Source organism: Brachionichthys hirsutus, chromosome 12 (assembly GCF_040956055.1).
Source record: "Brachionichthys hirsutus isolate HB-005 chromosome 12, CSIRO-AGI_Bhir_v1, whole genome shotgun sequence".
NCBI classification, from domain to species: Eukaryota; Metazoa; Chordata; class Actinopteri; order Lophiiformes; family Brachionichthyidae; genus Brachionichthys; species Brachionichthys hirsutus.
In genome coordinates this window covers 1,590,532-1,616,465 of record NC_090908.1, presented here as the reverse complement: position 1 = coordinate 1,616,465, position 25,934 = coordinate 1,590,532, and the positions used below count along the sequence as shown (strand labels likewise).

General features: G+C 40.8%; 1 protein-coding gene across 1 annotated transcript in view; it reads left to right on the top strand.

Moving 5' to 3' along the window:
• Positions 1–25,934, top strand: part of gpc6b (glypican 6b) — a 58,298-nt gene that overhangs the window by 13,774 nt on the left and 18,590 nt on the right. The window contains exons 2-4 of the mRNA XM_068746220.1: positions 2,664–2,822; positions 12,583–12,974; positions 18,187–18,352. Of these exons, the coding sequence (XP_068602321.1) occupies positions 2,664–2,822; positions 12,583–12,974; positions 18,187–18,352 (717 nt within the window). The remainder of the gene's footprint in view (positions 1–2,663; positions 2,823–12,582; positions 12,975–18,186; positions 18,353–25,934) is intronic.

Genomic DNA, 25,934 nt, shown 5'->3' with positions numbered 1-25,934 from the left:
CTAGTACCTTTATTTTATAAGTGGTGATTTAGAAAGCAGGCTTGAATGAAAGTGAGTGAGTAAGATAAGATGCTGCAATCTTCAGCTGACTTAACACAAACTCTAGAATGAGAAGTCCTCCTATGACACCTGCACTAGAGTCTCCTCTGCCTCTTAGATTTATGTTGGCAGTGCTTCCTAAATATTTCTGTTGAATTGTAATGTGTGGAATGTTGAGTTGATTGAACAAGTACTATTGACTTCACTGTGATGTAGAATGAAATAAAACAGAAACACGTGTATTTTAAAAACGAATGAAATTATGTTATAGATAAATGACATATCCAAATCTTTTAAATGAAGTTGATTTTGATAAAAATGAAAATAAAATAATTTTGAATATCAGATTTCGTACCATATTGACATTTGTTGTTTAAGATAAAAAGGATTAACAACCCTTTGTTCATTGGAGGTATTATCTGTGCACGTGATGGAGGAATGCACAGTGCATGTAGGGGATGTGGTCTCTATAGCCGTGCAATAAGCAGTGTGCTATGTGCATGTGATTGAGGAATGGCATGGATATTCAAGTGTACTTGAATGGCATCTGTTTTATTTCAGTCAATATGCTAAAATATACTTTCCCCACCTATATTTAAGTTCCCTATGAGGAGCAAACCTTCAATGTTGAAAATTACCTGTTTATTCCCATAAATTCCCGTTTATTCCCATCCAGCACCAACTGGGATCATTGTATAATTATGTGTGTGTGTGTGTGTGTGTGTGTGTGTGTGTGTGTTTAGTCAGGCAGTTCCAATAACAATAGAGTTCAGCACCAAAAATGATTGAAACATTATGCACAAGGTTGTGGAATTCATAGACCGCCAAATTGATCTGCACTGTAATAGGAATTGAATGTAATGATTATCAATCACGTTGTTTGCTTTGTGTGCAGAAAGCTGCTGTCACGGTGTTGAAACTTACCCTCTTCCAGGTCGTTGGCTGATGCAAACGTGTGTTGGGCTGCGTTGGTAGCAGTTTGCAGAGTGTTTCTTAGTTACCTTTTCCACACACCATTGTGTACAACAAGCTCGTTGTCACATCAGTTAGTTACTCATTCAGTTTAGGTGCTCAAAGTGAAATGATTCTATACAATCTGTTGATGCACGCAGGGAGAATGTTACAGTTGCCATCTGCTTGCCTGCTTGGAAGCTAATGCTCATGGCTGATGATGTTCATGAGAGCGGAATTCTTTTTGTTTTAGGCAAAGCTAAATCTGGTTTAACTGCACATGGTGTCAGAAGCAATATAATAATCGAGAGGAGCACGGCTGGAAAGATTAGAAATTCCCTGTGTGTCATACGACATCATAATACAGGAGAGTAATCTTGTGACAGTTGACTGCAACACATGATCATGTCAAATGACAGGTCCCTTGTCCGTAGGTTCATATGTACTGGGCAATAGCTTATCCATCCATCCAGGGCCGTCAACAGGGTGGTACAACCGGGTATGTCCCGGGCCCCAGGACAATATGGGCCCATGAATGACCCTTCATTTTTTTAAACCTAATATTCGGCCATTATTTTTAATGAAATCGTGTTAGTTCATTCATTCATTAATTCATTCATTCCCTCCGGTTCCCAACCCAACTGAGCCACCGCTGCCCCTGACCAGTAGAATGATTACTTCTGCACTCATCTGTTGTACCGTACTTACAATTTCGTCCTCGTGCACCGAATGCAGTTTTTACAGACCCAAAGGTTGTGCAAACTGAGTTGTTCATGTTTTTTCCATCATTGAACTATTTCCTTTGGTTTTAGAGTTTGAAATGAATAAAGACAAGACAATAAAAGACTTTTACAAACCAATTCTGTTTTATCTGCAACTCTTTTAAAAATACTGCTTGAGAATGGGACAGAGTAGATCATTGACTTTTGATACATGCCATTATTTCCCCGATGTCATCAATTATGTAATGAGAAAGAGAATATTTGAAAATAATATATCATCTTTTCTCTCCACTCATTTCACTTTGATAACACCTTGTCATTTTGGGCTCTTATTGTCAGAGCAACTGATGAAAAAGACCTCGTCGACCCACTGTGGATTTACTGCTCACTGGGCTGACTGCCAACGACAAGAAATTGTCACCTGGAGAGTATATTTTCAACCAACTGACTCAACCAGTGCCAAACGTAGGCACAGTGGATTAAATCTTCAAGCCACAGCTGGCATTGACAAAAGTGATGGTCCCCAAAAATTCAAAGCCAGCTTGTGTATAAATCTGTATTTTCAAGGACCCATTATTTTATTTTCTGTCCTCTGCGGTTTGTAAAACGTTGCAAACTGCATATTGGACTTACAAGAACTGAAAGCGTTGGAGCTTAGCAAACCGACAATTTGAATTCACTGCGGCTGATCAAAACACGACGCTGGGATTTTGCAAATGCAGTCCCGGACGCTTTTTTGTAACATACATTGCATACGGCTAGATGGGAAATCCTGCATGTTAAATGCCATTATCAGCTCACGCTGGAATGCACTGTAACGTGTTTAGAAATGGCACCCGACCTCCTCGACTGAAAACACTGGATTTTGACTGGATTTCGTGTGAATGCCTGACATTCACCACTTCTTAGTATTAATGACGTATTCTGATACTGTTTTTGCCTGTTTTTCAGGGGGACACCTCCGTGTTTGTTCTCAGGGAAACACATGTTGCACCCAGGAAATGGAGGACACATTTGGCCAACAGAGTAAACAAGACATTGAGAATCTCGTTGATGAAACGAGTCATGTCTTGAGAAGCACCTTTGTCTCCAGGCATAAGAGGTTTGATGGTGAGTATTTATTTATTTATGTGGTTAAACCCTGGATGCCGATCGATTTCGCCATCATGCGGCTCCTGGTGCAGCAAAAAGAAAGGAAAGCATTGAGATTGCGACTCTTTGAGTTAACCCTTTAAAGCCCGCACCATGAAGCAATCATCAGAACACTCCAATCTTTTGGAAAATAAGGTCTTAATGGAAGCTTCTGACAAATGTGTCCAAAAAAGCAAAAACATAAATTTTTATATGTGCTCTAATTTATGTAACTTTTGCAACATCTGGAATTTTTTCATGGAAAAAATATGAATATGATCAAATATGATACGTTTGGCATTAAAGGGTTAATTTGAAAAGGTTCGTGGTTAGCGCTGTAGCCGTCCTCCCTCAAGAGGAGACGCGATGGGAAAATCTCATTAATATGCCTAAGAGTGCAGAACCCTCTTGTTGGATTAGACAAGCACGACTTCTTGCACAGTAGATTGACAGTTTGAACAGCAGTACAGAGCCAGACTGCATTATTAAGGCTGTTTGGTGTTCTTCTGCTCTGTGGGAATTTCCATTCGGCCCACAGTGACTGTCTTGACCACCACACATCCACTGAACCCCCCGCTATGGGAGGGGATGCTCTCATTACCCAACCAAACATCACTCTCCACTTCTCCTTCACTATCCGTCTCCCTGTAGTAACAGTTTAATGAGAAATAATAATCCTCCACCTCGCAGCATTATACTGGGAAACGGCGTCTTATCTCTGCGGACCATGGTGGAGGTTGACGGAGGTGAGAACTGTCGGGCACATCCACCTGTCAGCTTTGCTGCACATTACATTACATTAATTCATCTCACGGAAACATTTTGAATATCACCTTACCTGGATTGTTTTTCCTTTTCTGTCAAAAGGAGTGCAAAACAGCCATTACTATTGGAAATGGCTTCAAACTTCATTTTGTAAAAAATAAATGCGATTGTGATATTAATCTGGAGTTATAGCCGCCAGCCCAGCCTGCAAACAGGAAGCGTCCAAACCGCTGTTGTGTCTATGGCTTCTCCTGATGCTTCTTCAGTAACACAACATTATCCCAACGGATCACAAACTGGGAGTTGAACAGACAAGACATTAACAGCACAGAAAGTTTTCACTTGGTTACAGTTGATATCGATCCGTGCTGGAACTTTTACTGTTAGTGGCCATGATGATACCGCAAATGATCCAAGCACCGTTCATTAGGGAGGAGTGGGACGAAATGGCAAAGCCTACAGCAGCCATCAAACCTCGGTCGACCTTTACCATAGTATGCATAATTCTACATCATTATAAGTCAACTTTATTTATTTACCATCCAAACTAGTGGATGCAGAGGGCTTTGCTGGGGAAAGCAAAGACAAGCGTGAGGATGCTTCTCAACAGTATTCTAATAACTGTGTAGGAGTTTATGCTGCGCTGAAGGAGCAGCCACACAGAAAGCAGGGCGGAGTGTCCTGTGCTTAATGTACAAGCGCTGTATCCTTGTGGATAGAAGCTTCCATCATAATTTGTTCCACACTGTATGAATCCCATTTAGTATGATTGATTTGTTCTTGTCTCAGCGCGACACGACTCGCTCACAGTCGTGTCAGAACTCGCTCCCTGCAAGTGAATAAATGATATCAATTACAATTGTTAGGATGATATTAGCAAATCAAACATGCTATAACTGTGTTTCTGCTGACATTTTTCTACTCTTCATTTCAAATCCATTTTCTCTGTTGTCTTCGGTGGGAGTTGAATTGCCAAATGACAAAAGTGGAGTTTAAGGGCCATGAAATTTGAAATAACTATTTACTAAATTCTAAATTGCACTGCCAGTGCAGAGTTGAGACTGCTTAAAGGATTATACACAAAATCACACTATTAAAAAATAAAAATAACTAAAGCGTGTATATAATATAATAACTAAACACGTTTTGGTGGGGGCGCTGAAGGTGTGCATCTCATTATGGGCTTCTTCTTCTGGTGACGTCTCTCAGTTCAGATGTTGGTGTGCATCAAATTCTGAACTCGAGAGGCTTCAGCGTTTATAGCCTTCAAATAAGCACAAGAAGAAAAGTGTGACCAGTGCCGGGTTCAAGTGGTAATATTTGGCAAATGTACAAAGTTCAGTTATTATGTTTTCAGCACAAATGATATCTCTCTCTAGGATGAGTGTTGCAGGTCAACACGTTGGACTTCATGCCCGTGTCGGTTATTTAAATTAAGCCTTATCTCACACCATGGTACTCATCCTGATTCCTGCATGTGTGTGTATAAATTTCACATGGCAGTTTATAAAAACGCAAGCATGATCTCGTCATTGATTGTGCCGTTGGACAGCAACCCTCTGAAAAATTACAAAGGAAAAACTAATCTTCCTTCAAATGGAGGAGGTTTAAGATTAGGATTTCATATTGAGTTATCTATATATATCCATTGTCAACAACTGAATAATATTTTAGTGAGTAATATTGGAATTTGATACTCAGCACTCATTCTTTCGCCCAGAAACACGACGACTGGGCGATGTGTGTCTGTGGTTTCCAGGAATATACACTTCTTCATCTTCTGATTCCTGGAAGTGTGCATAAATAAATAAGTGTTATTTTGATCAGCTGCTGTCAGGATGGTGAATGTCATAAGGCGGACTCCAGTCAGGGAGGAAATGGGGTTTGTCTCGCAGCACTTAAATGCATGACTCCCGGCACCTGGTCTTTCTCTTGGGGTTTGCTGCCACTCTGTATAATTTCATCAGCGTTGATGCAGATGCCATATTCAGGTTTAGACTCTGCTGGCTGCAGACCTTCTGTCTGCTGAGGGTCTCGACTGAACCAACCAGTCAGGAAATCTGAGATATCGATTTTCACATTTGAATGTTTTTGATGTATTTCGTGTATTTAAAGCATACATTTTATATTAAATGACTGCATTTCTCTGACTTTGATCATTTCATTGTGCCTTTATGTGCTAATACTGTTCCACACCAAGTGTGATTGAAGTGCTAAATCCTCTTTCCTTTTCTTTAGTGATAAGATATTGAAGCACTGCTTTTGTTAAGCCTTTATATTTTATTTCATTCGCTCCCAAGTCTTATTAATGATGGGTTTCAGAAGAAATGATAATAATTAATTTGTAAAACACAGAGCATAATAATTCCTATTATTGCTAACACATTATTTTATTGGCATACACAAATAGAAACATGGTCACAGTCCAGCTGTCCCTTTCCATCTTTATTTGGCAGCTGCAACTGCGTTGCTTTTTGCCAGGATTATGTGTTTAACTCAAATCGTGTCTAATACAATAGTTTTTTTTTTTTCATTTGTAAAATGTGCAGTTCTGTAGCGTAGCTAAACATCTTAATGACTTGTCATGATTTGCAAATGCTAGTCTTTGTATTCATGCCATGATTCCCACCTCCATGTGACAGTTTAACAAGAGTGAGGCTGTTAGACTGAGGGAAGCCAGAAAAGGAGAAATGTATGAATTAGCTTTGTTGCACATGCGTGAATAAAAAGCCACCTCGGGCTAGTAAATCGGGCAACTGCCTTGTCTGGGAATTTGGCTAAACATAATTTTACAAGTGCCTAAGGAGAGCCTCTTTGCTCCTTCCTCATCTATGTTAAGAGTTGCATATGCTCAGTGCTAAACACATTTATGAGGTGAAACACAAGCAAACACCTCAATTATCCTGCAGACTCAAGTCATCTTTGGGCAGCGCTCGAGGATGTGGGCAAACCTCCACCTATATTTTGCTCAGGAGGTTTCAAGTTTGAGAGCAAACTTAAATCGTTGTTTAAACTATTTTTTTCCCACTCTCCTGACCGATCAAGTGAAAAAATTAATGTTGGACTTGCACATAAATCCAAACAATGTCAGGGTGTAAAATCACAAAGATATTCTTTATCATCTATTTAATGCCCACTTACTAAGTCATATATTGTTTGTGTATATTTCTTATTTGAGTGTCGCTATAGCTGACAGTAGCACCAGCCCACGCATGCCTGGCACCTTATACTGTGCCACAGTGAGAGGACAGTCTCATTTGTGCTAAGAACATCCAAGCAGAATGTCAACAGCAATGGAAGCTGCAGAGTACAGATAAAACACGCAGCTATAGTTACTGCACCGTGGTCATAAAACCAGATCTGAATATTCTCATTGTTTTCACTGTAATAGTCCTGAGAGATCAGGAAACAACCGGCCTAAGATAGTAGGTGCAGATAAAAAATGAAATTTCCACTTTCTCATCAAAATAAATTAATTGCTAATCAATCCTCTGTCCATGGACAGCATGGTGCTGGTTAGCCTAGTAGAATATTAATGTGATCCACTCTCCACTATTGATCTTTGGAGTTATTGCCTCAACAGTGAAATTGCTGCTTAAAAGTTGTACATTTTGTACACTAAAGAAAATGTGAACGTTCAAAAGGACGCAATGCAATTTTTAACAGTATCCACATCAATCAATACACATAAACTCTGATTCACTTTTATTTTTCATGGTTGGTGTATAAAGATACCAAGAACAATCTAGAACCGTTTGGTGATGATCCAGATCACCATGGATCCAGATCCAGTTAGGAGGGGAGTGAGCTGCTCAGCGGAGGTCTGCGCTCTCTCTCCGAGTGCTCTTCTAGTTTCACGATTTATTACTGGTTGCCATTTTTGAACATGAACATTTCAACATTAAAGGTTACAGTAAAGGTTTCATTATTATTATAATAGGTTTCTCGCAGTTTTAAGGTACATTTTTTTGTGTGACAAAGAGTTTGAATAGCAAGAACTAAGTGTGGGGAAATAAAAAGAAATGGTAATATTGAGTAATGCATAAGTCCCTTGTTACAGATAACCTAATATTTCATTAGTGCTGTATTGTATGCAAATTTGGCCTGTTTCTTCCCAGTGATTTTCAGTTTGTGTAAAATTTTTTATTTTTTTTTAAATCATTAAACAACCATGTGGAATTAAAACCAAAGCTCCCTTTTCTCAGAAGCTTTTGTCCGGGTACCCTGTGGGTAAGCACTCAGCTTTGAATTAGTCCTCAAAAGCTGCCCACCATATGGTGTTCTGTGCTGGCGAGCCCCCAGGTGTGGATAGGTGCGACGAGATGGGAGGAAGCTGGATGGTGCTGAAAGGGCCTTGCTCTGTTTGAATGTCCTAATGGACAATCCAGACTGAAAGAGAAGAGGCGATTGCCTCTGTAGCTGTACACGCTAAAGGCTTTTTAAATGGAATGGTGTTATTCATCTTTCTCACAATAGACTTAAAAAACTCAAAATACCCAACCAATTAATTATGCATGATTAACATATCCAATTAGAGGTTGTTGTTTAAAAACAAATTTGCTGCTTTCATGTACAGGTAAGAGACGTCAAGGAGTTTGCTGACCAAGTCAAATGCATTATGCCGTTTCAAGAATCACTAATCGAGGTGGGGTCCCACAAATAATGTTACTTTGCTGCAGGCAATGTAAATGTGTTTGCTTCTGACAAACCTTCTTGTATTGAATTCCTAAACTTTATACGATTTCATCCAAGTACATTTTCTTGGTGTGTGGCCTGAAATCAAGTCAACTGGGAGCTACAACAGACAATTGTGAGTCCCTCAAAAATTGTCTTATTTAATATTTTCAAAACATATATAAAGTTCAGTCAGGAGAGCCAAGTGAATGAAAAAAAGATGTGCCAACATCAACAGATGATATTTGAAAATTGGTTTCCCTGTGCTGAGACTCCTCAGTGAGACTGAAATCCCCATTCGGGTTCACACGCTGGTGGTGACGGTGGCTGATAACGCTGCTGAGACCTATCAAACGTTCTTGTTGGTGAATATGTAAAGATTTGGCAGCAGCACGAATGAACTAGAGACAGAATCTTACTTGCAAAGACAAGATGATGGAAATTTTTCTAGACCTGACGTCAACAAGTTTCTTGCATTTGAATATGTCCACATTTTTCCTGCAAACAGTCTAAACTTTCAGATGGATATTTAGAGTTGTCAAAACTTTAAAAAAGTCCATATCAATCCTAATCCTCCCGAACCTCAACAAAATGTCTTGTTGCTTATTTCCACAGCCTTGTCTTCTCAGACAGAGTTCCATCCCAAGCAGTAGACCCCCCCCCCCCCCCCCCCCCCACCACCACAACCCAGAGAATATTTAGCACCAAGTGTAAAATGACCTGAAGGGAACTCAGACTGCATGCGGAGGTAATAAAAAGTAACACTTGCTGTAGTGCATCATAATTAAATAATTTGTGCCTGACATTTTCACTAAAATCTCTTTGATGGTTTGTAAGCATTTTACTGATGCCCTCCCCTCGACAAATGAAGCTGTACACGGGCTCTATGTTCCCAAGGCAATGATAGAATTACCAAACATCAAGTGTATTGATCCCTGAATTGTGTTCTGCTCGCATCTTCATTTTCAATCAGTTTCAAACTGAAAATTAACTTCCTTATTAACACAAGTTATAATAGTTCTAGATGATGATCATGAATGATTTATTTATGCTTGTGTTGACTTGATTGGTACATTAACAATGGAGGTTTCTGCTTGCTCCGATGTTGAATGTTGAAGAAGAATTTTCATGCTACAGTTTCATTGTAATCCTTTGATTAATTTTGGTGGACGGCCTCGTATTTTATCCTCCTGCATTATGTCTGCTCACAGTTCAGAGGACTTTGCTGTAATTAATTCTGCAGGCCACTTCCCATGAGGTTTCCCACAGTAGCTACATGTCATCACATCCAAGGCTATTCCTCTACTGGTTATAGGCAAATCAAACAGACTCCATGATCTCCATTGTCTCTACCAACCGCGTTCTGCTTAAAACTGAAAATCAGGCTGCTTCCCTTTTTTTCATCATCCAGCTCTAATTTGAAATAAGAATCATTTCTTATTCTTCAGATTTTGGGTCAAAGAATTTATTTCAAAAGTGGTGAAGTAGCGACTACTGATATTTAGGAGAGAATCCGCGAGTAAGCAGCGGTGGAAGCACGGAAGCATGGCTGTCCTTTTATAGTGGACAGAATGACTCTGTGCAACCTCTGCAGAGCTGTGTGTGCAAAACGAGGAGTGGGAGCCAAACTGAGCGCTATCAGGGAAATGCTCTAAGCTCTCTGTAAGTTGTCAGTATTAGAATAAATCCCTGTCCAGCATTTCAGCACCACTGTACTCTGTTTCAGCGCCGCCACCAATTCATTTCTTCAGACCAATGAATTTATCTGAATTCATGGAAGCCTTTTGTCTGCGCCTAAAGTTGTGTAAATTATTATGCAATCTTGAATTGCACAGAATATGCTGTATCTTTTAAGCAAATGTTTTAGTGACAAAATTAGCCCGAGGCAATCCATAATTTTATGTAATTTAATTTGTGTTCTTTACAAAGCAGCGCTGGATGGATGAATATACTACCCGCATTAAATTTAGCCTTAATTACATTGGTTACGTTCAATTGACGTTTCAGCTCACACACTGGCTGAGAACTTGACTGTATGAAGATTGTTTTTGTTTTTTATAAATTCACATTTATAATTAATTGACGTTTGATGTTACTATTAATCAATGCATATTACTCAGTACAACTGATTATTGCTAATGAATCACTGAGGCAAGAATTACAATCGCAGCTTTGCATATTTAAATAAGAACTCACATCACATGTGTGGAGAGAATCTAACCTTTTGTTTTGTTTTTATCAATGCAAATACAGCATCTGCCCTCCACGCTTAAATAGAATGACTGATTTGTGCAGTAAACAATAAATTGATCTCAATTGGGTAATACCATTGTGAGTTAGTGTCCCGTGCATGCCATCTGCATGCAGGTGATTCTTCACATTTTATTTTCCCTCGGTGTGCAGCAGGGAGGGGCAGCGCTTGATATAACTAATTGGATGTGATTTGTGGCATTGTGGCGAGTCATGCCATTTCGCTTCTCTGCTGTTGTAATATATCAGCTCAGCTGCATTGCTGCGCGGTAACGACCACTTCAAATCCATTACAGTTTTGTCAGAGCTGCTCTGATGAGTGGCCATAATGTGCACGGCTCAGAGGGATGGATGCCTTTCCTAGCGTGCGGTGTGAGTGGGTAATGTGACCTCGATGCATTCAATTGTTTTACAGATGCCGATTCAGAACTGCTGATTGTACGATATGCGAGGGTATTTGGATTAATAATGGAGCAGCTGATGTGTAATCTGAAGCGTGTGGCTCGTAGCGACAAACCCACAAATCCTTCTCATTAATTGTGCTGTCCTCAACTCGAGCAAGTGTTTTAAAACCATATAGCTTATCCTTCGGCTTTTACTCAATAAGCCTTACCGTAATTGTTTTGATGCAGCCTCAATGCATGTCTGATGCAGCAGGCATGCATTGAGTACAAATTAGAATAATGTGCATTTAAAATTAATCAATAGTTAGTCAGTTAATTGATTCATCAGTAGTCCAAACGTAAAACCTATGCTGTGTTTCTACTGTGTGGCTCTTCTTGATTTACTGCATGTGAATGTTGTAAAAGTAAGGAGGGAATTTTTAACCACTGTGTAGGTTTTTATTTTATTTTTATATCCTACTGGCTAGAAATGAACATTTCCTCTACCACTGACTGCAGGTGTCACAAATCTCAAATGGACCTGTGCACTAGCTGCCCTGTACAAAGAGTAGACACAGAATGTTAGCAGATATCTGCTGAACACAGTGCAGCCTTCAGCATGATATCTCTGTTGGGATTGGGCAGAACAGAGACAGAAGCAAGACTAAACAAAAAAACAAAACCTGAAGAAATTTGTATTCTGTCTCACGGATGTGTTAACGGAGAACATGTTACATGCCGGTGAGGCCAAAAGAGAATCAATAAATGCTGCTTGGAAGCTGATTGTGATTGGACACATCACCCAAAGACAATACCCGAGGTATATTAAAGACTTTGTGGTACCTCAGCTGCCCTTCATCAACTGGAATTCCCTATGATTTGCCTTGCACTATTTCATGTTGCAGTTCTGAAGTCTATTTAAATGTTAATATTGGTCTTTGACAGACAGGAGCATCATTATGGATGGCAAATAATCACAAATATCCTCATCCCATCCGAATTCTTGGTGAATCACAAAGGTCAAGGAGACAAACAACTAGCGGCAGCAAAAAAGGAGCTGCTGCTGGCGATACAGAGTCATAGTCATAATCATGTTGAATGATAATATATTGCACTTCGCCTGGCATCATTATGCTTTCTGAATATAGAGCAATGCTTTAGTTCGGATGTGAATATAAGGGATCATTTAGCATCACGCATCCTTTCTATCGAGGTGCAGAGATGGACTATGGGCTGACGTGTGTGATGGACAGCCCAGGCCTCATACAGAGAAAACAAAGAACTTATTGCTTTCCAGAAATATATATGAGGATGGCTCAAATTGCAATTTCAAAAGTGGTTTACTGGAGATAAAATTGAACAAGGCTGTGAAGTTTCTTCAGAAATGAAATCAACATCAGGAGTCCTGATTGATTTGCTGTTTTAGTATTTTTTTGGTTGTCAGTGAATGTGTTGTCTGTTCGAGTAGACGCTATTTTTGTTGCTGTCTTCTGTCTCACAATCACACACATTTAATGTAATTCTGCTGCTGCATTTCTATTTCAAGCTCAGATCCAGTGCATCTCATCAGGGCCTGTCTATGCATGTCATGTACATAATCTGCAACAACCGTCGCACGTCGAGCGGAGTCAGACTATAATACGTTATTTTTCCTTTTCCCTGCCTAGAATTCTTCCTGGAGCTACTGGAGAACACAGAGCGCTCCCTGAATGAGATGTTTGTGAGGACGTACGGCAAGCCTTACATGCAGAACTCGGAGGTGTTTGAGAACCTGTTCGCTGAGCTGAAGCGCTACTACACAGGAGGAAATGTTAACCTGGAGGAAATGCTTAATGACTTTTGGTCACGGCTACTGGAGCGTATGTTCACACTGCTCAACTCCCAATATGCCATCACTGAGGACTATCTGGAGTGTATCAGTAAGTACACCGACCAGCTGAAGCCCTTTGGAGACGTGCCCAGGAAGCTCAAGGCTCAGGTTACCCGTGCATTCATTGCTGCACGAACGTTTGTCCAAGGGCTCTCCGTTGGCCGAGAAGTGGCCCTGAGAGTGTCAAAGGTAAAGGTGCTCACCATGTCTTCACCTCATCAATTTAGCTCGAGTAGATCTACTGCTTGTATCACATATTTACTTCAGTTCCATCCACTGATTCCGCCATCGATTGACTTTAGCTGTAATTACTGTGCATCCACAGCAAATTTAACAAATGTCTGGTGTTGCTGCAGCACGATTACATTTCCCTTTTCCACCCAGGTTTTATTTTTTTCCCCCAGATACTTCTCTGACTAAGGTGTTCCCTCTTGATATATGTACTCAGGACGTTTGGGCTCGAGGCAGCTTGCTGAAGTGTTGTCTTGTAAACAGTATTGAATGGCACATGGATTTCTCAGGAGAAATGACCAGGCAATGGAAAAAAGAGAGATTTCAGCCGTGACTGTTTATCTCTCCGTTGCTTAGTATTTGTTCAACCAGTACAGAAAACATTCATCATGGTTTAACTTTGAGTATTCTGTGTGATGCCATGCAGTCTTACTGCAGTATTATATAGTCCTGGGAGTGACAGCAGGTTTGATCAAGTACAAAGTAAGATTAAAGAAAAGGCAAGAGTGGGAAGGCTTGGGTTTAGTCACACTCCAGAACAACAGGACAAATACTTACGGGATGAGAGAAGCACCAATAAACACTGCGTGCAAATCCCCAGCCACCCTACTTCCAACCGTATTGATATCAAATAGATTGGATTATCAACACTGTTATGAATATTTATAGACCTACTGCACAGTATATAAACAGAAGGTAATAAAAGGATAGTATCACTCAGTCATCAGAGACAGAGAGACAGACACTCTGGAGAAAACTGCTGCTCTCCAAGTTCTACATTCATTTTTTGGAGTGGCACTGCACTCAGTGAACTTCATCCATGCCCCCCCCCTGCGTCAGGCTTCCCTCCCGACACGTCGTAATGGTGCGGCTCATTTGGAGACAGCCACAGATAAAGTGTTGTTAGTATGCGTTAGTGAGTCACATGGACCAGCATGTCCCTGCTGCACCTCTTGACATTTCAGTGCGACCTGAGATCCAGGTCATGCGTCTGGGACTGCAGCTCTTTGATCCACGGGGGGGGGGGGTTAAACTCATCACAGGGTGTTGGGTGTAAGCATAATGGAATAAGACACCCAGCTGGAGGTGACATGACACAGAGCCTCTAAGATGTGACATCCATGCTTATTGCTGCTAGGATATATATTGAATTAAAGCAGATGATGTGCTACTTTATTGCTTTTCACAGCTTAAGAGACAGATCACAAAACCCAGAGGAGCTTTGAGGAAGAAGAAACTTCTGTCTGGAGTCTGCAACGCACAAAGCTTATGCTCATCTCAGATCGTGGGCCAAACACTACAGCTTCTATTTATTCAAAGTGTTTTAAGCCTTATAATTATGTGTCTGGTAATTGATATTTTGGTGATATACAGTATCTAAAAATAATGCTCTTATTATCTCAAGGGAGATGCAGTAGTAAGATAACAAAGCATCTGACGGATTTGAATGTGCAAACAATGTGGCAATAATAGTAATATATATATATATATATAAATATTATCACGCATTTTAAAATAACAGTCGATCATTAGCTGATGCTTCAAATATAAAATTAGTTATCCATTCTAAATGGATAGACTGATATCCCTGAAGTTTCACTGACTTTGGTGTTATAGTGTAATGAATAAGAGCCCTCTTGATATGTTTATGAGCATTGTAATATTATTATTATTATTATTATTAGGTATTAGTAGCATTTGCCTGGTAGAAACCATTCACCTCTGCAGGCAACAGATCTCAGCCAGTCAAGTATGATAGATGTTGAATTTTTAGAACATTCAAGTTAATGCATGACTTTCATCAGTAAGTCTGTGAGTTGCTGTATTTGAGTATTCCTTTCCCCTGCAGGGCTATAAAAATATCTCCACTCCTCTCTTTATGACTCTTCACTCTGAGGAAGAAGTACATCAAACATTAACGCATATCAAGATCAGGTATTCCTGTAATTTGCTCACCCAGAGAAGGTCATCCATGCCTCTGTCTCTTCCAGGCCAAACTATGTCACTCACTTCATTCAGTCTTACAGGAAAGAAAAAAAGTCCACCAATGCTGCTTCCAGACTTCTATCTCATTTGACTTAAAAAAATATGTTTCCATATTTTTGGATTAATTATCTTCCAGTGCAGAAAATGTATATAAACAAAAATATGGCAACACAGAGTTTTGAAGTAAGATGCACTTTACTGCAGTAATCATCAATTGTATGTGTTTGTTGCTTAATTCTAGGAGGCATGTCTCAGGATCATCGAGGGTGACAATGCAGCTAAATGCTATACTTAGCATCATTTTCAGAAGCCACAGCCTATTTGATTTGACATTTATTACCTCTGATTAACAAAGAACTTAACTTATTGCATGGTTGCTTAGCAACAAATCATTTACGAGAGTGGCAGCCCTGCATGTCTGTTTGAGTTGGATTGATTGGTTTTTTTTATTGGCAGACGATTCATCACTGCTGTGATGATTCAGCCACTTTCATTTTGCTTACTTTGAAACTCTTGTTCAGTTTTCATTGAGAAACATCACATACAACTCCGAGTTTGTTAGTACTAGTATACCTTAAAAAAAAAAATGCAACATAGAAGCCAATAGTTTCAAATACTTTCTCTTACAATATTTTGCCGAGATGTGAGTATTAAAGATAAGGGGCTCTGCAGTGTAATATGATGCACAGCGCGATGAAAGCATCGACGGAGCTGTCACTTTCACGCACCCATGGGTGTGTTGTTCTGGGATTGTAGTGGGGTCGTCACCGTTGGTGCATTGCTGTCTTAAAACAGTGTCTCATTTACTTCAGACAGTTTCACTGTGTGAACTTCAACGATTTGTTAGACGCTTTAAAGAATACAAAGCACTAACTAGCATCTCATCTTGATCCCGTCAGCGTATCAAGACCTTTAACTAAAGGGTCGTGGCGTCTCAGCTAATGGGGGGGGGTTCCTGCTGCTGGGGGGGGTTCTGCAGGTAATGGCATTAATATTGTCTCATTAATAGAGTATTACTTCACCCAATGATAACAGACATGAACCAGAACAATCGGTTGTGTGACCCGATCCATGCATACACAGGGATGTACAGCAGTGCGTCTATTCTTAGATGAAGAGGAGAGTATTTGCACAAATGCAGTTCAAAGTGAGATGTTGAGCTAGGAGAGGCAGAAGCAACAGAAGTTTAATATGTTGTTTTCGTCATGGGAGCTTAAAGTCTGAATAGTTTGATGCATGTTAAAATCTGAAGAATTAATGTGCTACACAGTCACATTTAGATTTGTTATATCAAACGTTGCTGTGTTTGCATGTGGCAGTCTCGAAGAAGATGCCGCTCTTTGGCTCAAATTCAATCTGCTGTTGGTTTAAATGTAATTAAAAGGTAAGGGTCAATTGTTCCTGCAACAGTCCCTCCTGGATGGACCAGAAGAAAGTAAAGTAAAAGTAACAAAGAGTATTTTCTAATCACAGTAAACCAAGTGTCTGCGGTTGGTTTCCAACTCCTTTACTTATTGCCTTTAGTATCAATTGATAAATCCACTTGCTACAATGCATTGATCCATTTAAATGTGTTGTGTAATTGTTGTGCTGTTGCTTTTATGGAGGAGGTTTTCTTTTTAACAAATTTGCAATGATGCAATGATGTTGTCAAAAGACTGCAGGAGGGCATCATAGATGTTTGCCACAGCGCTCACTAGCCGTGATGTGAAATTCCATCGAATAGGAACATTTCAGGGCAAAAAGAAAATATGTCTTCTCTGTGAAACCCAGAAAGTATAATGCAAAAAATATTCTGCACTCAGACAAGCATTTAGCCCCTCGTGACCGCACCAGATTAAGTCTGTGTGCCTAGCGAGGCACGGGCATTGCACTGAGGGCAGCTGCCTTCACTTTTTGACTGACGCCATGAGAGCAGCAGCACAGTTTATCCCTAAAATTATACCCCTGCATGGTTTCAGTTAATTCTTCAGAAACAGACTGAGCGAGCATCTTGCCCCTGAGAAACATCGAGAATCAATACGGTGCTGCTGATTATCACCTGCGCTGTCAGCATAGTGCCCGATGACAGAGTGTCACCTGCCATCCACTAAAGGGAGCAGCCTGAATTTCAGCTCTGATTTCATCGTTTTGGATAGAACGCGACATTCCAGAAAACGCAGCTGATGACTGGAATCGTGTGGCCAAGACAGAGTCATATTTAGGTAATGTCCCGGTGACTCCCCCATTTTGCTGATTCACTACTCTCATCATGATAGACAAGCAAGGAAGTCTTATCAATCAGGCGGTTTAAGGGGGCCCTGTTTGCACCTTCATTGATTACATGATTAACCCTGAGCCAGCCCAGGCAGCTCAACCTTTCACATGCTCATTGTATTTTCATGCCTTTTATATGCCTGTTAAAAGTTAGACAGAGCCCCAAAACCCAATTATGACCAGACAAGACACCCCGAGTTGTTTTCACTGAGAAGCATGGCCGATGGGAGCCTACAGCATGACCAGTCAACCAGCTACGGTTTTCATACCAGGATAGAATAGACCTGTTATTTTTCTTACTTTTCCCACCTGTCCTGCTGTCTGCTTTAGTTTCTCCTCATAAGGAAGACTATTAAATGGCTTTGCCTAAATCAGGCCAACAAAAAGGCTCCTGTGAACAGTTGATGTGGAGATGTGTCCGCTGCTCTGTGTGGCATTTATCTGCGCTCTAATCTGAGCTGCTGCTAACTTGCGATTCCTGAGGCCCGTGATTCGGACTTTTCCTCAGCAGCAGAGGTGACTCTTGGTCTTCTGTTCCTGGGGCGGTCCTCATGTGAGCCAGTTTTGTCATAGTGCTTTTTTTCGTCTGCGCTTGGGGACACATTGAACATACAAGTTTGAGCAATTTTCTGGACAGACTGACCTTCAGTTCTTAAAGTAATGATGGACTGCCATTTCTCTTTACTTAGCTGAATGGAACTTGACAAGTGAAGTGAAGAGAAAACTGTATATATATATATATATATATGTGTGTAATAAAAATGTCAATGGTGGCACGCCCAGGCAACATTAGTTATAAGGAAGAGAAATTTGAAAATGACAGCTATTACATGTTCATGTAATTATGAAGCTGAAAGTTGTCCTTTATATGGTTATGGATTTTGAAGTCGTTTCCATTATAACGACTGCTGTCACTGTGTTTCTGCAGGTAAGCAGCACCCCAGCTTGCATCCGAGCCCTGACGAAGATGCTCTACTGCCCCTTCTGTCAGGGCATGCCATCACTTAAACCCTGTAAGAACTATTGCCTCAATGTTATGAAGGGCTGTTTGGCCAATCAAGCTGATCTGGATCCAGAGTGGAACCTGTACATTGGTAAGTTTTTTTTTTTTTTAAGCATCCCCACACCTGCTGTTCTGCTTTCCATTTTACCAGTGAGACATCTTTGTCTCTGGTTTAGAAAGCTAAAGGTGAAGGTCTTTTTTTGTTCTGCTGATACATACCTTCAGTCTATGTTCTTTCAGAATAGTTACGGTGGCCAGAATGCCCCGATGTGCTCAGCGAGCATGGAGCATTTGTAGTGTGGATGAAAAAAAGAAATGACTGACAGCGTGCTTTTTGGACAAGCCTTCATCCAAAAGCAGGGAGGCAGTGGATTCTGAACAGCCCAGGTTCCATTATTCTCACAAGAGATTGGAGCAAAGCACCCCCCCCCCCCCCCACCAGCAGGAATAATACAAACACTTCTCTGAGCTGAAAGCAGGAGATGCGTGATTGACTGGTTTCCAGGAGACCCAGAAGACGGTGACAGTGTGGACGGACAGCTGATATTATTTGAACAATGTTTTCTAACACTGCAGGATATACTGAGAAATATAGCAGCTTGAAGCAGGTTTCTGTGCATGCGTGCATGTGTGGGTGTGTGCACGTGCGTGCGTGCGTGTGCGTGTGCGTGTGATAACCGATCAAAATTTTGATTGATCATTTTTGAAACGGTTGCTTTCAAGGTTATATTTTGAGAATAAAACAATGCTGTCTCAAGACTATGAAACTGCCCCCCCCCCCCCTAAATATACCACTCTTGTCAATGCTTTTGTTACATGAGGAACAGAATTCTCTTCTAAGAGACATCCATCAATTTACCTGCATCAGTGAATCAAGAAAACATAAAAGCTGCAGCAGGCTTCAGGAAGGAGACGACATTACATTCATCTCAGCTGCCCGTCTGTCTCTGTGTCTGTTTGCATGCCCTGTAAAGCTAATCGCTGTCTCTCTATGTGAGAACCACCCATGCTGTTCAGGGTCATGCGGATTGCCGGAGGGACGCCCTGGAGTACTTCACTGAGATAACACATGGAAACATTCACGGTTTTAGTTCCTCCCACAGACATTCTTAAGTCACCATTTCACCTTCGCTGCATTCCTTTACAGTCCATGTGAAACCCACGCATAAACAGGGAAGAGCATACAAATGCTCTCTACTAATATATTACAATACATAATTGGGTATCAGTAAGATGGCACTCACTGACCAAGAGTATTTCTCTGTACCTTCAGGAGCACAGATTACATTTCAGGCACGGCTCCTCTTGAATTCGCCGTTTCATTCCTTCTTCATCAGCACGCCTGACAATCGGATCAGTGTTTCTCTTAGCAGATTAAATGCCAGCTCTATATCTTGAGGCTCTGACATTTCATGCTCATTATGGCATAAAGGATTTTCAATTAGTTAAAGTTCTAACCACAATTTTTATTTTTTATGATTTGGCTCCTGGTGTTAAACTGTGAGGAAGCCTCCATGTTCAGCACAAAGAGACAGACCATTGTCTCGTTTAGAGTACTGCGCTGACATGGATCGTGTTGTTCCCGTAAATAACAGTCGACGGTTACTACTCAGAGTCATCTTCTTTGGCTTTGGATAAAATGTGAGCAACACCCGAGAGTCTCGGCACAGAGCCAAGGCCGACTGAACGATACTCACCTTGATTCCTGTGGCATTCAGACCAATATCATCCGCTATTGGTCAGGCAAACGCGAACCCAACCAAAGAGTGAGCAATCCTTAAACCCAAGAAGCTGCGGACCGGGTAGCAACGATTTCCCCCTGCGACATTCTCACCGAATGACCCCACGTTCAGGAAATAACATAAAATCCACATTGAAAAGGCACCGCCTCGTAGTGACCAAGGAAAGGAAGGGAACGTGATATTAAGAGTTAAATTTAAAATTAAAAGTTACAATTAAATCATACACCGGATGCGATGGACTCCGTTTAGTAGCCGGTCTCTAATCCATTTGTTCCCACTGGAGGACAAATCCTTGCTGACCTCTCCACATTCTGCTCATTCATTGCTAATGATGTCGTCCCGTAGGCTATATTCATTCACTAAGTATACTATACTATACAAATGCTATTTATGGTGTCGTTTTGGATGCAGTTAACAGAATATGACTGTATTTTGCTGAACATTCATTTCAAAGAGCAGCCCAGGCGGGAATTTGACGAGATAAGAAAGAGATGACATTTTGATGATATGAGCTAGTTAAAGCGCGCAGTGACTGATAAACAACTGTCAGCCTGTTTACTGCATGTGAACATAATCGGCACCCACAGCCACGGTCCTCTGGGATATATGGCGCCTCCACTATAAGACACTCGCTATCCATTCCACGATGATCGCTTTGACAGCGTTTACATGAGTGCGTGTTGCGTGTGAACTCTCACAGTTTGGTTTGGCTTTTGTTCAAGAAAGTTCTGAAAAGGAGCATTTTTGATGCTATTTATTCGGCTGTCTGCACAAATCTATTCTTCCTCTTTCGGGACGTACGCCGTTGTGATGAATATTGTCCACAGTTTGTGTACAACGTGTCACTCGTGTTTTATTTTTTTAGTTTGACAGGTATTTGACACCGCCGAGCTTTACACCTTTTTGCAGTGAGATGTTGTCTTAAAGCAATTCATGATTAAACTGGTTGACGCTGCCTCGTGCTTATTGGGAGTCTTGCTGCATCGCTGTTTACAGGCTGCTGGTGCTCTCTCTGGAAGGCGCATCGCCACGCTGCCGGTGATCTGCATCGATTGCTTCTGCTCATTTCTTTTTAATTAGGTGATTTGTTTCACTTGGTCACTGGAGCCAGCCACAACCTCACTGTTTATGAAAATTCAAGCCAGCAACATATGCCTTCCTTTGTGAAAAATTCCTCATAAATAAAATATTGACTAGAAAGCCCTTCTCTAACGGCGCGAGTGGACAGCCAGTGGCTGGTAGGAAGACCACAGGAATAGACCATGTTTTCTGCTCCAAGGATACCTGAAGGATGTTCAGATTTGTGCTCTTACCATCATGAAGTCCAATACTATTATGTCTCATATCTTTAATCTTGACCATAATTAAGGTGAAATGATACTCCTTTCACACCCAGACAGGAGGATGCTATAAAAAATGGTGTGACAGCCAATCTGAAAGGGTCAGTGCTCTTCATCCCGCCTGTCTTCATGGTATTCCTCCTGACAAAGGTTGACTGTGGTTCAGACTATATTCAGGTTTAGTGGCATTTCTATTAAGAGTAATTTAATTCAGTGTCCATGTTTAAATTGATGTTTAGACTGACTCCAATTGGTCGGATAAGGGCAGACGGAGACAGAGAGTAAATGAGTGGGAGGAAAATCAGCCGTGGATGAAGAACACAATCCTCTACATAAATAAAAGTACTACTAGTATACAAAATACAAAATACTGTATGCCCAGTGACAATATGGCAACCCGTCCAAGGTGTACTCCGAATCTCATCCACCAAAAAAAAAAATATATATCTGGTAAATTCCGTATTCAAAATCAATCTACAGCACTAAATAAATGTAATTAGCTTTATTCCACTAAAAGCAATCATCTGTTGTTTTGAAAGCATCCTCTATTCTCCCTGCCTTTGTTTTTCCTATGAATCAATGACGACAGTAATGCTGATGATGATATTTATCTGAACAGCAGGAAACTTTCCCCAAAAATGTGGTCTTGTTCAACTTTTGATCACAGCAACAATCGACTGGAGGAAATGCGGCATCTGATTTTCAACAGATTTCTTGATGAGCTTCTTTGCGTTTCTTGCATTCCGCCTCAGCCACTTGATAGTTGCCCTCCAAGAACAAGTAGACAGGAGGCCGCCCCGTGTCTGACGTGTGCCTCGTATATCTGATTGTGCAATCAGAGCCGTAGTGGATGTGAAATCAGGGAGCTTGAACTCTGACAAACAATCAAAAGAAGCCATGAGTTGTTATATTTAGCTGGAATCTCACTTCTGCAGACTTATAACACGACCACATAAATGAAATGAATTTAGTTACTCATGAAACCTTCTTACAAATTGCCATTGTTTTCTTATCTTTTATCTTATCTGTTTGGTAATAAACCAAACTTTAAGCATTAATGCTAGTTTTTTATATTGAATGAAAAAAATAATCCGATAAGAGTTTGACACTTCATAATGACAGTGTCAACTGTGAGGTCAGGTGATAGTGTGGACCCAAGAGCACAACAACAAGTCCAGTAAGCGTAGTTTATTTCAGGCAGCAATTCAGAAAACAGATAATCAGTCCGACAGGCAACAGCAGTGACAAAATCCAATTAGCAGGCAGGGTCAAAATACAGGAGGTCAAACAGGAATGCTGGAAGGTCGGAATCATCACTAACAACCTGGGAGGGAGTCGAGGACTGAGCAGAGTACAGGAGCAGTATGACTGACGAGGAGATGAGCAGCAGGTGTCCTGAGCAGCACAGGTGACGTGGATGAGCTGATGACGGGTGTGGCAGGCAGAGCAGAGGGAGTGCAGCAGGAGGGCGGAGCTACGTGCAGCAGGAAGCTCCAGCCGGGTTCCTAACAGTTAATATGAAACTTTTCAGTCATACGGATGATGAGTTGACTTATCCTCTTACCTTTTCAATGGATGTTCTACAACATCAGCAGGTAGTGCTGTTCTTTCACAGCAAAAAGGCCCTGGGTTGGAATCCAACTGCGGGATCTGAACCGTTCTGTGTGAAGGTCGCATGCTGTCCCCATGTCTGTGTGGGTTCTAGGCAGATTCTCCAGCTTCTTCCAATAGGAAATGTCAAAATAATAATTTTATAAACAGGTGAACAAAGAGATTAACTTTGACAAAGAATATGCATTATATTTAACGTAATTAAATGCAACTACAGTTTTACAAATATATGTATATAATTAAAATGTAATAGTATAAAACTACAAGCCTGAACCATTGTGTTCAGGCTTTTAGTGATTTCAGAAAAGACTCCAGTCAGTCTCTTTCTTTTCATTCAAACAAATATTGTAAAACATATTACAGTCCTTAACAAGACAGCAGTGGGATCAAATTTTAATCTCACTCTATTTAAATATGCAAAAGAGTCTGTAGTGATGCTAATAATCTTGTTTTATGTTGTACTTCTTTGCCTCACAGCTACATGAAGATGTGACTGAGTGCATCTAATTTCAGATTCCATTTCCCACCTGTGCAATTACAAATCTGCAGAAAGGGAGAAATTTAGGAAAGATAAATTATTCTCTGTGCCCTCGTGAGCTGTGAGACCTATTATTGTCTTTTCTTCAGACTAATGGACTCGCAGCAATTATTGCAGACATCTTTGCTAAAGCTATAACTCTAGCAACTTCACTAATCCTTTGGAATTCAGGTATCAACAGCATCTGTAATGGAATTTACAATAAGTTAAATAATGTTTTTTTTATATTGTTGCCACCATTCATGATCAAATCAGGTAAAACGAGGAACCTTTTCCTTTATGTCCAGACATAGACAAAGTGGTGCACTGAGCTCAGTGCTATTGATGCTTTTTTGTAAACATGAGACTGTTTACGATGTAATGTCCTAATTCTGTCATTTGGACATTTGTGGACTGGCATTAAGCACACAGTACAGAGTACAGAGTACAGCCAAGGCTGGTGGCAATGTCTGTTCTGGACGATGGCTCTGACTATCTGTGCCAAGTGTCATGGCACTCCTTCTAGTTGAGAGATGGTCCTCATTTAACGACGACTCAGCGTTATCGCGGGGTAAACATTTTTGCACGGGGATTTTGTTTAACGACGAAATAGTTTAGCGACGGGATCTTCAGGATGTAACTCCGTCGTTAAGTGAGGACCGTACTTCATATAAAACCACAGGTTTTGCATACACAGTGACACAAGACCAGAAGATTTAAGCCACATGTAATAAATGACCTGCTGCGATGTTATGTGAAAAGTAAGGGGACCCCAAAGGATGATTCATGATGAAAATCTGTCCCAAATTTCATGGCAATCCGCCTGGGATATTTCACCCTCAATCAGACCAGTCATCCATAGAGAAAGCAGATCCTCATGAAAGACAAGCGAAACTACAACATCTTGCATGTGCAGCCATAAATATTACAGAATCTTAGAGGAAGCACTTCCTATATGTTTCCCATAACTTCCCTGCATGGAGGCTCTTCTCTGTGTTATACTTGTCATGTGGTGACACAGAGCTGGATGTGTCTAATGGGGGTCTTTTACTTACGCATGCATCGATAAATGTAACTGTTGCGATCAATGCCCCATATCGTCTTATATGTTGTGTTTGTGTTTTTGCCCTCCAGTCTGAATCAAATTTCCTCTCCAGGGGCTATAAAGATGTCAACCAATTTCCACTGCAGAGGTGCAAACCAGGAAGAGGCTGACTGTTTTATTCGTTGCTGAACGTACAAGCATGCTGATTTATTTCATGGCATCTTTAATGCCTACATCTAGTGGAAATATTCCTGTCTTTCTTGCTGTGTGCTGTATTTAGTCATATATTCATAGAACGTTCTTTGCGATCCTCGTATAACCAGAGGATACTTTTGGTTTTTGTTGACCTTTTCTGAGACCATCCTTATCATCTTTGTGAGGCTTGTCAGGTTGTCTGGCTTGTCTCTGATAGCTGTGGAGAATTCACGTTCTGTTTGAGGACGATGGTGTCGTTCAGAAAACTTCTGGTAGCACAAATGTGGGTTTTTTCAACATTACGATATACATTTGTGTGCGTGCATGTGTCTGTGTCTGTGTCTGTGTCTGTGTGTGTGTGTGTGTTTGTGTTTGATAACTTTTTATTAAAAACACAGCATGATTTTTATTTTTTTGTCGTGCAGCTTCAAGTCATTTAACACAGTGTCATTTGCTGTTCGGCTTCAGTCTCAGATGATCTTTGCTTTACAGAATCCAAATTACCCTGGAACCATTTTTCATTCTCTGGAGCTCTCCACATAGAGCTACAGATGAGCCTGTTCATTTTCCTTATTTGTCCTTGTCTGCTAGAGGTTGCCGCTGGCTGACATAGCCTGAATTTAAGTGGACATCAATCTCGATAAAGAGGTAGCGCCCATAGTAATATTACCACCTGAGATTTTTATGCCATTTTATTTTTTATTTTGGCCGCATGCGTACATATATAATGGTGTATTTTAGATGCATACTAAAATACACCATTATACTGTATGTCTGCAGTCAGTCAGGCACATGCTCCATTGTTGCTTTTAAAATCCTCTCAGATAAGACAAGGAAAAATTGCATCTATTTGTCTGACTGTGTTGTCAAGATAAAAAAAAAAAAGATTTCCTCCGACTGGCAAATTGCTTATCTCGGTGCTGCTAAAGCGACGCAGGGGCGCTTTGGCTCAGAGTGGCAACCCTGCCACCACGGACTGGACTTCATGCACTTCTCGTAAATGAGAGTCATTAATTCTCCATGTAGGTAGAATGTGGTGCCAGAGCCTTCTTCCTCTGGGATAAAGCCCCGCCCTGATCTGACTCAACCCATTCAGTTCCACTCCTCATTCCTCGGTTGGTTTCTTTCGCTTCTCCCTCCCTCCCTCCCTCTCTCGGTCATCGCTGTATGCTTTCCTTCAGATATACAAGACAAAGAGCTAAGCTCTCTATTTGTTGAGCCAA